The 14,232-nt window shown below is 44.7% G+C and overlaps 1 protein-coding gene across 1 annotated transcript in view; it reads left to right on the top strand.

The window, feature by feature from the left end:
• Nucleotides 1-12,511, top strand: part of LOC143768559 (uncharacterized) — a 44,515-nt gene extending 32,004 nt beyond the window's left edge. Inside the window, exons 6-7 of the mRNA XM_077257203.1 lie at nt 11,003-11,062; nt 11,791-12,511. Of these exons, the coding sequence (XP_077113318.1) occupies nt 11,003-11,062; nt 11,791-12,140 (410 nt within the window). The 3' untranslated portion in view covers nt 12,141-12,511. The remainder of the gene's footprint in view (nt 1-11,002; nt 11,063-11,790) is intronic.
• The last annotated feature ends 1,721 nt before the right edge of the window (nt 12,512-14,232 follow it).

The raw sequence follows: 14,232 nt of genomic DNA, 5'->3' as shown, positions 1-14,232 counted from the left end.
GCATAACTCCTGTTACCCAACCGGGTATTCTACTTAGTGCAAATTCTGGAACAATAAATTAACATTGCCTTTAAGAAACATACACTCTTAGTTTACCAAAGGCCTTCCTATAATCACATTACAGGGTAGGGTAACTTCACATTCTCCTACTTTGAACCTGCAGGACCGCCTGTCCCTATGGCACCAGACCTACTGCCTCTCCTTTCTTTTACAGGACCGCCCCATTCAGCCAGGGCCTACTGCCTTTCGCTACTATACATAGTATAGACATAACATTCCTTTCGTTTAAAGAACTCTGAGCCCACTCTACTCGGCTCCTTTAAGGACTCACTCTCTAACCCCTACGGGTTCGCCTTCTGTCCTTAGTAACAAAGTAACTTTCTATGGGGACGCAGGGTTGACCTTCTATCCTCACCTTCATCATTACTTCCTTACTTTCAGCTATGCAGATCTCTATCTCTACCCCTACGGGCTCTCTGCATCTTTTCTTTCTGCAAAACATTATTTAGATTTCACATTTCAACAAATTCAACACATATAACTTAGCATGTAAAACAGTTACATTTCTTTTTCAAGCTTCATTATCACATTACTGTTCTGCAACAGTATCTTTCTCAAGTTCAATTTCACACATCCCCTTTAAGAGGGGACCAAGTCTTTCTGAGGTAGCTCGTCTTCTCAGCCTACCAGCCCACGCAAAGGTTCCGGTATGGTATCTTCGCAAAGTGTCTTTAACTAGAACCGGTAGGAAAGGTATCTTCACAAAGTGTCTTTGGCTCAAACCAATAGGGCAAATATCTTCGCAAAGTGTCTTTGGCTAAAACCAGCAGGGAGCACCTTTAAGAAGGTGCAAACTATTTACAAAAGAAAGTTCGAATCATGCACAGTCCATGATTTCTGCAGTTTGTGTAACTTTAAAACTTGTATAAACTTCAGAAAAAAGAAAAACAAACAAAGGGGATCCCGGGTCAACAAAGGGATCCATTAACCCTGGACAGGTTTAGCAGCAACTTTAAAAGAACAAACAGTAACTATTTACATTTTCACAAAGCGAAATCTTACTCTTCTTTCAGAAGTTTCCATGAGGCGCCACCTGGCGGGCGGACCCCTGCAATTCAGGTTTCAGGTCCACTCCCACTGCCAGATACACCCCATGGGTTCGGGTCTGTTGCACGACCAGGTCGTGCGCGGCGATCAAGGTCTGTGTCCCCACTTCTCTCTGTGCTGGTACGTCCGGAGCCTCGGTCACTCGAAGGGGCACCTCCTTAGGCACGACGGTGGTGGCGGCGATCGGGTGGCAGATCGCAAGTTCTGTGGTCAGGCAGGTGGGGCCGACCAGGGTGGGTACAGATCGGTCACACGGCGGCACTTTGGCCACAGGGGCTGGTTTCTCTTTCTTGTAGACGTTCAGAGCGAACCACCCCTTTTCCCCAAGATGCCGGGTGTAGGTAACACTGTCTCCCGGATAGAGGTCCCGATCGGGGTGACCCTCTCTAAGGTGTGACTCGACATCCCGTCGGTTAATAAAGACCTCCGCGTATAGCCCCGGTTCTTTAATGAAGCCCCAGCCTCCTTGGAGTTTAAAGACGGTGATGATGCCCTGCCTGCGCGGGGCCTGGTGAGTGGTGGGGTCCTTACGGGCCCGGTCCTTGACCGCCAAATCTTTTTGATGGTAGGCCTCCCGTTTAGCCTGATGTGTTTCCTCTTCCTCTCGCCACCGCTGTTCTAGCTGGATCTGGTATTCTTCCCAGCTTAGGGCCTGTACCATTTCTCCCTTCTGGGTCTCCACCCCGGGGAACCCCATGAGATTGGATCCAGGGTTCACCCAGCGGCACACCGTGCGCTCCGCGCTGACCTCACACGGCAAGGGAGTAGGGGTGATTGGGGCTCGCATACGGTGTTCCATGCCCGTGGCTTCCTCCCATGGTAACAGGCGCTGAAGTCTATGGGTCCCCGGGAGAGGTGGTGCTGCTACGGGACCCACTAACACACCCTCTGCTGGTGGGGCAGGATCGGCGGACTCACCCACTGGTACGATTCCACTTTCCGCAACAGGTCCCGCTGGTTCTTCCGATGTCCGGGAATCCACTGCCGGTCCCACCTGATGCGGGGCCTGGACTCTTACGTGCAGTTGGAGGAGCTGGTTATATAAATCCTCCATCTCGGCTCTCAGGAATTTGGTGTTATCCACGGAGGACAGGCTGCTGGGCTCAGCCGGGTAGTCAGGGGAGACTTCCACTTCAACCCCGCTGTCGGGTTCGGAGCTGCTGGCCATAGCGTCCTCCACGTGGGTCGCTTCCTGGTCTTTTTCCCGCTCTCTCCTGCGTGAGCAGTTTCGTTTTCTCTGCCTCCGCCCCCCATTAAGGATTAGGAGGCGGATCTCTGCTGCTGACGGACACGTCCTCACTGCACAGAAATATTTAGACTGGGCGGCCATTATTCTTCGCGCTCTCCAGCTCGTCTACGCCCACTCCACGCCCCTCTTCTCTTCCTGCGCTTTCCTCAGCGCTGCAATGGCGGCGGATTTTGGCGGCAACTGGCGCAGCACAGTCTTTGTAATAAAGTACAGTCCAAGCACAACAAATCACAGTCTCTAGGCACACATGACCTGATTCTTCAGGCTTGAGTAGATCCTGTTCGTGACGCCAAGTCTGCGGCGCCCCCGCACCGCCGCAGGGCCGAGGGGGTACCCGGAGCCGGGCCTCTAGTTCTCAGTCTCGGGGTTGTCACGGTGGCTAGACCCCGTCCGTGGCCCTGTCCGTCAGTGGGGGACGTCCGGTGCAATAAGTGGTAGTAATGGTAGCGATGGAGCGGTACGGTTGTGGGGTGTAAGTCGCGGTAAATAACGAGGACACCAGGTTGCAGTCTCTTTACCTCTTTACTGGAGATCTCTGAGTCCTCAGTCCGGAACACGGTTCACCAGGCTACGCAAGTCCGGCCGGTCCAATGGCACCTCCAGAGTTCTCCTCTCAGGTGGAAATCTGTGCCTTCCTTCTAGCGCTATGTGTTGTAGTCCTTCCCTGCTGTGCTCACGGAAAGTAACCCCACAACGGTTGTGTCTGTTTCTTAAGTTCCCTCACAACTCGATTTGATGTTCCTCTGTAATCCACCCCTTCCCTGTATTCAGGTTGGAATGGCACCCGTTTGTCAGGTAGGCCTGGAGTTCTTCCGGGACCCTAGAGTCGCCCCTCTCCCGCAATTGCCCCCCAAGACTTCATAGGTGATATGTGGTAGACAGCCCGCCTGAGACCGACTGTCCTGCCGCTGTTTGGAGTATGGCTTGAAGCTGTATTCTAATCCACTCCCTCGGCGTTCCGGCCACCGGTATTGCGCCTCAGCAGGGTGCTGCCTCTTTCAGCACAACCCCTGCTGGTATTCTCCTTCTGCTTGATCTCGTTTCTCACGCAGCACAATCTATCTCGCTTCTAGTCCTTTCTTGAGTCCCGCCGCTTCCAGGAGCCTGCGCGGACCCGTTACGCTCTTTCAATGCCAAGCCTCTGCCAGGATCCCACCCCTGGCAGAGACCCTACAGTCTCTCCCTTCACAACACCCCCTGCCACCGGGTGTTGCTCCGTTCAATCCCGTCAGCGTTCTCTTTCTAACTTCCTGCCTGACCCCCAGTTTACCCACTATGGTGGGGAGTGGCCTAATGAATAGCACCCTTAGCTCCCCCCGGAGGCCCAGCTGTGAAACATATTGGTGTCTGTGATACCTGATTGGAGGAACTCCTTCGGTGCCATCGAACGTACCATGGCTCCCCTTAGCGGCGAAGCCACAGCACTGCAACGACCAGAACTCTGGGGCGCTGCAGTAACATATATTGTGAACAGGTCGTTAGTGAAGCATACATTTTATCAGAGGCGTAGCTAGGAGATCAGCTCATGGGGCAAGACATCTGAGTGGGAGCCTAACCTCTGATTACTACTATGGTGGCGCACTCTAATCGTTGTTATTCGAGAATGACAGTAAATGATCCTGCTGTAACTAAAAAAAAATGTCTACAAAGACCAACACTGATATTTCTGCCATATTGTGACCATATAGTGGTAGATAGATACCAGTCTTACAAAGCATACAAGTGACCACAGCACAGTTATAGATGGTGACTTACAGAGGACGTTCTTTCTGATGGAGTCATTCACTTTTCTCATCTTTTCCATCTGGCCCAGACCGACATGAGAACTTCTACAACCTCAACTCGTCACGTCAGCTGAGATTTCCTACACCGTCTCCATCTGTCTCCAACCTGTACAAATTCCCTATCCTGATGATACCCCAATGCTGAGCTGCTGCTGTTGTGTCCCTATTACTGTACCTGCTGTGTGGTACAAAAGCAATGCTCCTCATACTGCTTCACACAGTGATGCCTTGAATTCTGGTCTCTGTCTGTCCCTTTCAGTGGGCAGTTACTTGCACAGCTCTGATATATATGACAAAGAGCTAAATAGAAGAGAATAGAATCAGCTAGCAGGTGTGTATAGAGGCCGGCATATGGGTATAGCTACCTGAATGTATCCAGGTAACCCTAAAGGAATACTCTTGTCTGGACAAGTCCCCAAAGAGGGAAACAGAAAAAAGAAAGAGAGGGAGGTAGAATATTACCAATCTAAAGAAAAAAGTGTACCCACTGGCTGGACTGTTCCTCTCTTTTTCCCCTTTTCCTCCTTTGGGGTATTGTTGTCTAGATTGAGTTTATGTTCTGGGGCCTGCACCCATACATGATTTTCTATGCTCACCTATTTGCTGTTTCTATTTTCTTCTGTCTGGCCATTTATCATCACTGTATTCATCCTCAACTTTTGTTTTTTATGTAAGGTTTTATAATGGGATTTTTGTGTTTACCATCTTAGATTTACTGATATGAGATCACACAGACACTGGTCTGATAGGACTCTGACCCCGGCTACAGATTAGATAGATAGATAATCGATAGATAATAGAGATAGATGGATAACAGATAGATAATAGATAGATAGAGAGATAGATAGATAGATAGATAGATAGATAGATAGATAGATAGATAGATAGATAGATAGATAGATAATAAAGATAGATAATCGATAGATAACAGAGATAGAGACAGATAGATAGATAGATAGATAGATAGATAGATAGATAACAGAGATAGATAGTAGATAGATAATAGAGAGATAGATAATACATAGATAAATAGAGATAGATAGATAAATAGATAGATAGATAGATAGATAGATAGATAGATAGATAGATAGATAGATAATAGATAAATAGAGATAGATAGATAGATAGATAGATAGATAGATAATAGATAGATATATAATAGATAGATAATAGATAGATATATAATAGATAGATAATAGATAGATAGAGAGATAATAGATAGGTAAATAGAGAGATAATAGATACATAAATAGAGATAGATAGATAGATAGATAGATAGGAACAATATATAATAATTATTATAATATAATAAAATAATAGAGATATAATAGAGATATATAGATAATTGATAGACAATAGAGATAGATAATAGATAGATAATAGAGATAGATAGATCATAGAGATAGATAGATCATCGATAGAGAGATAATAGATAGGTAAATAGAAAGATAATAGATACATAAATAGAGATAGATAGATAGATAATAGATAGATAGATAGATATTCGATAGATAATAGAGATAGATAATAGAGATAGATAACAGATAGATCAATAGAGAAATAGATAATAGATAGATAGAAAGATAAATAGAGATACTAGATACATAAATAGAGATAGATAGATAGATAGATAGATAGATAGATAGATAATAGAGATAGATAGATAATAGATAGATAGATAGATAGATAGATAGATAGATAGATAGATAGATAGATAGATAGATAGATAGATAAAATTCTAAAAAGCAGGCAGCACTCCATATCATCTGAAAAACTGTGCAGGATTTATTGAACCCACATGTCTGGGCAATGTTTCGGCTCCAAATGAGCCTTTCTCAAGCGTGCACAGTTTTACAGACGATATGGAGTGCAGCCTGCTTTTTTGAATTTTATGTACTCTGGACAATCGATGGACAGGTTGCCTGGGGGCCTTGCACCCGAAGATAAGTAAAAGAATTGTGTGCTGTTCCTATTTTTTTTTTATAGATAGATAGATAATAGAGATATATAGATAATCGATAGATAGATAGATAGATAGATAGATAGATAATAGAGATAGATAATTAATAGATAATAGAGATAGATAGATAGATAGATAGATAGATAGATAGATAATAGATATAGATAGATAATCGATAAATAGAGATAGATAGCTAATAGATAGATAGATAATAGGTAGATCAATAAAGAATTAGATAGATAATATATAGAGAGATAATAGATAGGTAAATAGAGAGATAACAGATACATAAATAGAGTTAGATAGATAATCGATAGATAATAGAGATATATAGATAATAGATAGATGATAGATAGATAGAGAGATAGATAATAGATATATAGATAGATAATAGATAGATAGATAATTTTCAGTCTCTATCTGAGGCACCGTGACATTGATGGCAGCTGCCTTGAAGTCTGTTACAGTTCGTGTGATGTTCGGGCAACTCACTCTGACAGTGAGCCGATCTGTTTAAAAGTTCAAGCAACCGCCATAAATCTACTGAGCTTCAGAGACTGCAGATACAGCACAAGGCCAGATCTTATCAGGAGGAGAGCAGTGTTAGGGTACTGTCACACTCTGCAACTTTCCAACGATCACGACCAGCGATACGACCTGGCCGTGATCGTTGGAAAGTCGTTGTGTGGTCGCTGGGGAGCTGTCACAGACCGCTCTCCAGCGACCAACGATGCCGAGGTCCCGGGTAACCAGGGTAAACATCGGGTTACTAAGCGCAGGGCCGCGCTTAGTAACCCGATGTTTACCGTGGTTACCAGCGTAAAAGTAAAAAAAAAAACCGTACATACTCACATTCCGGTGTCCTTCAGGTCCCTTGCCGTCTGCTTCCCGCTCTGACTGAGTGCCGCCGTAAAGTGAAAGCAGATCACAGCGGTGATGTCACCACTGTGCTCTGCTCTTACTTTCCGGCTGGCAGTCAGTCAGAGCGGGAAGCAGACGCCAAGGGACCTGAAGGACACCGGAATGTGAGTATGTATTTTTTTTTTTTACTTTTACGCTGGTAACCACGGTAAACATCGGGTTACTAAGCGCGGCCCTGCGCTTAGTAACCCGATGTTTACCCTGGTTACAAGCGAACGCATCGCTGGATCGCTGTCACACACAACGATCCAGCGATGACAGCGGGAGATCCAGCGACAAAATAAAGTTCCAAACGATCTGCTACGACGTACGATTCTCAGCAGGGTCCCTTATCGCTGCTGCGTGTCAGACACAGCGATATCGTATGGATATCGCTGGAACGTCACGGATCGTACCGTCGTAGTGACCAAAGTGCCACTGTGTGACAGTACCCTAAGTCACCTCCTCACTGTACTGTGCAGACACCTATGGCTGGTAACAGCGGAAGTCTCAGCTGTTACTTACTGCACCACTGTGTCCTCTGTCCTGCTCCTCTCTGGACTGAAGAAGCAGCATGTTCCTGACTTTTCTGCAGCAGACATGCTCACACTGCGTGCAATGTAGGCATGTCTGCTGTATACTGGAGGCAGCTTTCACAGGTACAGTGCCGGAACCCAGTGTCCCAGCGGGCATGTGCTCCTCTGCCTCTCCCTGGCCACTGCCCACAGTAGTATAGGTAGCTTGTTTCTCCCTGCTCTACGACAGAGCTTAACTATATCGGTGAGCTGTGCATGCTGATATAATTAAGAGGAGTGTAACTCAGGGTTCCCACCTGTGAGCGGCGGTCCCAGGGGGACCGCACCCTCTGCCCCCCTGGTACCTACGCTACTGCATTTTATCTTTATTAAGAACTAGCTGAAGATCCCAGTGTTGCCCGGCATAGTAACTAACTGTGGTTAATTCTAACAAATTATAATGATTATCCTCCATCCCATAGTCCCGTACCCATATACCCATCATACATATCCTTCATCCCATAGTCCCGTGGTCATATACTCATCATACATAACCTCCATCCCATAGTCCCGTGTGCATATACCCATCATACATATCCTCCATCCATAGTCCCGTGCCCATATACCCATCACACATCCTCCATCCCATAGTTCCGTGCCCATATACCCATTATGACATCTCTTTGCCATGGCAACCATTCTGACATCATCGTCACCATGGCAACTTATTATGACATCATCGTCACCATGGCAACCATTATGACATAACCATCACCATTTTTATTATTATTATTATTATTATTTATTTATATAGCACCATTGATTCCATGGTGCTGTACATGAGAAGGGGTTACATACAAATTACAGATATCACTAACAGTAAGCGGACTAACAAGTACAGTTTGATACAGAGGGGCAAGGACCCTGCCCTTGCGAGCTTAAATTCTACAGGATGGTGGGGAAGAAGACAAAAGGTTGAGGGTTGCAGCAGCTCCGGTGTTGGTGAGGTGGTAGCTTCAGTAGTGGTTAGGAGGCAGCGGGGTCAGTGCAGGCTCTAAGCTTTCCTGAAGAGGTGAGTTTTCAGGTTCCGTCTGAAGGATCCGAATGTTGTTGATAGTTGGACATGTTTGGGCAATGAATTCCAGAGGATGGTGGATATTCTGGAGAAGTCTTGGAGGCGGTTGGGTGAGGAGCGAATAAGTGTGGAGGAGAGAAGGAGGTCTTGGGAGGATCAGAGATTACGTGAGGGAAGATATTGAGAAATTAGTTCAGAGATATATGGAGGAGACAAGTTATGGATGGCTTTGTAGGTCAGCATTAGAAATTTGAACTAGATACGCTAAGGGAATGGGAGCCAGTGAAGAGATTTGCAGAGGGGTGAAGTGGAGGAGTAGCGAGGAGAGAGATGAATTAGTCAGGCAGCAGAGTTAAGGATGGACTGGAGAGATGCAAGGGTGTTAGCAGGGAAGCCACAGGAAAGAATGTTGCAATAGTCAAGGTGGGAGATGATGAGGGCATGCACAAGCATTTTAGTAGATTGACGGTTGAGGAAAGGACGGTTCTGAAAATATTTTAGAGCTGGCGGCGACAGAAGGTGGAAAGAGCTTGGATGTGCGGTTTGAAGGACAGGACAGAGTCAAGGGTTACTCCGAGGCAGCGGACTTTTGGTATGGGGGAAAGCGTGATGTCGTTAATTGCAATAGATAGGTCAGGTAAGGAAGATCTATGAGATGGAGGAAAGATGATGAGTTCAAATTTGTCCACATTGAGTTTGAGGAAGCGAGCGGAGAAGAAGGAGGATATGGCTGATAGACACTCTGATATTCTGGACAGCAGAGAGATGACGTCTGGGCTAGAGAGGTAGATCTGAGTGTCATCAGCATATAGATGGTACTGGAAGCCATAGGACTTTATGAGTTGTCCCAGGCCAAGTGTATAGATTGAAAAGAGTAAGGGTCGTAGAACAGAGGGTGGGATGAGGAGGTAGTGTGGGAGTGGGAGACTCTGAATGTGTAGTTGGAAAGGTATGAGGAGATCCAGGATAGAGCGAGGTCTTTGATGCCAAAGGAGGTGAGGATCTGTAGTAGAAGGCAGTGGTCAACTGTGTAGAAAGCAGAGGACAGGGTCTAGGAGGAGGAGTATAGAGTATTGTCTGTTAGCTTTGGCTGTAAGTAGGTCATTGGTAATTTTGTTCAGGGCAGTGTCAGTTGAGTGATGGGGTGGAAACCAGATTGTAGATTGTCAAAGAGCAAGTTAGATTAGAGGTGGGAGGAAAGTTCAGCATGGACGCGCTGCTCCAGGAGTTTGGAAGCGAATGGGAGCAGCAATATTGGGCGATAGGTGGACATAGCAGTTGGATCGAGGGTTTGCTTTTTAAGGATAGGCGTGATTGTGGCATGTTTGAAAGCAGAAGGGAAGTTACCAAAAGTTAGTGATAGGATGAAGAAGTGGGTTAGGGATAGGATAAGGGTGGCGGTGAGGTTGGGGAGGAGGTGGGATGGGATGCGGTCAAGCACACAGGTGGTGAGGTGCGATTTGTAGCGGAGATAATTAAGTTCCCCTTCGGTGATGTTGGATAGGGAGGGTATGGAGTTTGGGCATTTGTCTGGTATACAAAGGGGTTGTGGTGGTTGAATAATGAAGACTTGCCTTGTTTGGTTGATCTTATAAAAACCTATCACCATTGCAACCTATTATGACATCATCATTACCATAGCAACCATTATAACATCACCGTCACCATTGCAACCTATTATGACATCAACTTCGCCATGGCGACCTTCATGACATCATTGTCGCCATGGCAGCCATTATGACATAATCGTTGACACACACACACACACACACTCATTTTTATATATATAGACTAGCTGAAAAGCACAGCGTTGCCCGGGCATAGTAACTTACTGTGGTTAATTATAGCAAATTATAATGATTGTCCTCCATCCCATCCGGTATCCATATACCCATCATACATATCCTCCATCCCATAGTCCCGTGCCCATATATCCATCACACATCCTCCATCCCATAGTTCTGTGCCCATGTACCCATTATGACATCATCTTCGCCATGGCAACCATTCTGACATCATCGTCGCTATGGCAACTTATTATGACATAATTGTCACCATGGCAACCACTATGACATAACTGTTACCATTGCAACCTATTATGACATCATCATCACCATAGCAACCATTATGACATCACCATCCCCATTGCAACCTATTATGACACCATCGTCACCATGGCAACCATTATGACATCATCGTCGCCATGGCAACCTTTCTGATATCATCGTCGCCATGGCAACCATTGTGACATCATCATTGTTACACACACACATACACTTGTTTTTAAATATATAGATGGAGGGTGAAAAAGACCTTGGTATTAGTAAGGCAGTAGCCAGAAAAGTAATAGATATTTAGTCAATACCTATGACTGTTATATTTTTTTACTGTAAATTTACTATGTTATTTTAGGTATTTCAGAAACTTCTCAATGGAATGACGTATACCATCGTATAAACCGATTGGAAGCAGGCAAGTGACTAACATGATATTGTTTTTGCCAATTTATAGGTTTAGAAAAAGACACAATAATTGTTTGAACATAATTGAAGACTCTTGATGAATACACATCACTTAAAAAAATGTAAGCCAGATTAGTTAATTAGAATTTAACCTTTTTAGATAAAAGTCTGGTAATAATATGGAATTTAAATAAATGAGTTCCTGTAAATTTGCAATATGATTTCATTATGCACATACCTTAGTGGCATCACGTTTTAGTATTTTTAGTAGTTTACAAGGTAGTTAGATAGGAGCACTGCTTGTATGAGCTAAGAAATAACACAAAAGAGATTATTACTGACAGAGCTGAGGCTTAATGTCTGGTTCTGTACAGGTGGGTTAGAATGTCACTGACAGGGCTGAGACTGTGTGTCTGGTTCTGTAAGGATGTGTTAAAATGTCACTGACTGAGCTAAGCCTATGTCTGGTTCTGTATGGGTGTTAGCATGTCACTGACAGAACTGAGGCTGTGTCTCCTGTTCTGGTGCGAGTGTGATAGAATGTCACTGACAGAGCAGAGACTGTGTGTCTGGTTCTGTGTGGGTGTGTTAGAATGTCACTGAAAGCTTATGCGAAGTGATTCTAGATTGATAGATTTGGAAAGGACTTGTAGGTTACTTTTATACTGACTATATTTAAGGCAAATTAACTTCTTCCTACCAAATAAAAATATGTAATAATTATATTTGATTATCTAGTTCTCAAGTTGGAAGAAAGGATTCAAGTGGTTGGTGGCAAAATGATGGCCACCAGTGGAAAAGAAGCAGACTTTGCAACATCTAAGTCCAAATGTAAATCTGTAGGTGGACGGATTGTTACTCCTAAAAGTGAAGCTGAGAACAATGCTGTTTTGACATTTGTGAAAAAATACAACAGACAAACATATCTCGGAATGGAGGAGGGACGAGGAAACCCGGCAGTATACACCCGCTGGGGAAAAGGTGAACCAAGTGGAAAAGGAAAACAAAACTGCACTGAAATGTATATTGATGGCCAATGGAATTCTAAAGCTTGTAATCAAAAACGTCTTACTGTCTGTGAGTTATAAATCTAAACCACAGTCTCTTCTAGAGGATACAGTAGGTCATGAGTTTTTAATGATTTCAGAGAGTTTTTCTAGGATATAGAAGCCCATAAAAAGTTCTGATTGTGTGCTTATAAATTAGCTGACATTATAGATGTCTGTCCTGTATCTGTTCCAACTATTTTTCAGCATGTGCTTACATCAAACTATAACGTATCTTATATTCACAGTATATGATAAAACTTGCTGATTGTAACTAATAAACATAAAGCATATTATTTCTCTGTATGTCGTAAAACGTATTTATACTTATCTGTTTTAGTCAGTGCAACATTTACATTATAACAGTCTGATTTTCAGGCTACTCAACCCTTGCCAAAACTGCAAACTGTACACAGGTGCCGGTCACAGTCAGAGATGGGGCTGAGGTTGCAGTAGTTGTCGTGGTTGTATCACTTCATGTCTATGTGGGAAGGCGCAACGTAACTTGCTCGACTTCCTCCTCCTCCTCCACCTCCTATGCTGACTCCACACTTTTTCCCTTTCTTCTACACTGCACAGCTGAACACAGAACTACCTCCACAATTAATACATAATTAGATATTATGCAACCCACCATTCCAAATACGCTGCTCAAAAAGCAGCGTATTTGGAATGGTGGGTTGCATAATATCTAATTTTTTTAATCAATTAATATCTAATCATAATATAATCATAATATCTAATTTTTTAATCAATTTCACATGCTGTTGTGCAAATGGAATAGACAACAGATGGAAATTATTGGCAATTATCAATTATCAAGACACACTCAATAAAGAAGTGGTTCTGCAGGTGGGGACCACAGACCACATCTCAGTACCAATGCTTTCTGGCTGAGGTTTTGGTCACTTTTGAATGTTGGCTTTGCTTTCACACTCGTGGTAGCATGAGACGGACTCTACAACCCACACAAGTGGCTCAGGTAGTGCAGCTCATCCAGGATAGCACATCAATGTGAGCTGTGGCAAGAAGGTTTGCTGTGTCTGTCAGTGTAGTGTTCAGAGGCTGGAGGCGCTACCAGGAGACAGGCCAGTACATCATGAGACTTGGAGGGGACCGTAGGAGGGCAAAAACCCATCAGCAGGACTGCTACCTCAGCCTTTGTGCAAGAAGGAACAGGAGGAGCACTGCCAGAGCCCTGAAAAATGACCTCCAGCAGGCCACAAATGTGTATATGTCTGCACAAATGGTTAGAAACTGACTCCATGAGGATGGTGTGAGTGCCCGACATCCACGGATGGGGTTGTGCTCACAGCCCAACACCATGCAGGATGATTGGCATTTGCCACAGAACGCCACTGGCGCCCTGTGCTCTTCACAGATGAAAGCAGTTTCACACTGAGCACATTTGGCAAATGTGACAGAGTCTGGCGAAGCTATGGAGAGCAATCTGCTGCCTGCAACATCCTTCAGCATGACCAGTTTGGCAGTGGGTCAGTAATGATGTGGGGTGGCATTTCTTTGGAGGGCGGCACAGCCCTCCATGTGCTCACCAGAGGTAGCCTGACTGCCATTAGATACCGAGATGAGATCCTCAGACCCCTTGTGAGACCATGTGCTGGTGCATTTGGCACTGGGTTCCTCCTAATGTAGGACAATGCCAGACCTCATGTGGCTGGAGTATGTCAGCAGTTCCTGCAAGATGAAGGCATTGAAGCTATGGACTGGCCCGCCAGTTCCCCAGACCTGAATCCGACTGAACACATCTGGGACATCATGTCTCGCACCATCCACCAACGTCACGTTGCACCACAGACTGTCCATGACTTGGCGGATGATTTAGTCCAGGTCTTGGAGGAGATCCCTCAGGAGACCATTCGCCGCCTCATCAGGACCATGCCCAGGCATTGGAGAGAGGTCATACAGGCACATGGAGGCCACACACAATACTGAGCATCATTTTGACTTGTTTTAAGGACATTACATTACACTTTAATTTTGTGTGTGACTCTAAATCCAGGCCTCCATTGGCTAATAAATTTGATTTATTTTCTTACTTTCGAATCTGCAAAAACTCTTACTGTTTCTCTTATTTATTCTCATATGGATTATTGTAACTCTCTACTAATCGGCC

Source organism: Ranitomeya variabilis, chromosome 4 (assembly GCF_051348905.1).
Source record: "Ranitomeya variabilis isolate aRanVar5 chromosome 4, aRanVar5.hap1, whole genome shotgun sequence".
NCBI classification, from domain to species: domain Eukaryota; kingdom Metazoa; phylum Chordata; class Amphibia; order Anura; family Dendrobatidae; genus Ranitomeya; species Ranitomeya variabilis.
Note: the sequence above shows the minus strand (reverse complement) of the source record. Positions and strands in the feature narration are given on the sequence as shown.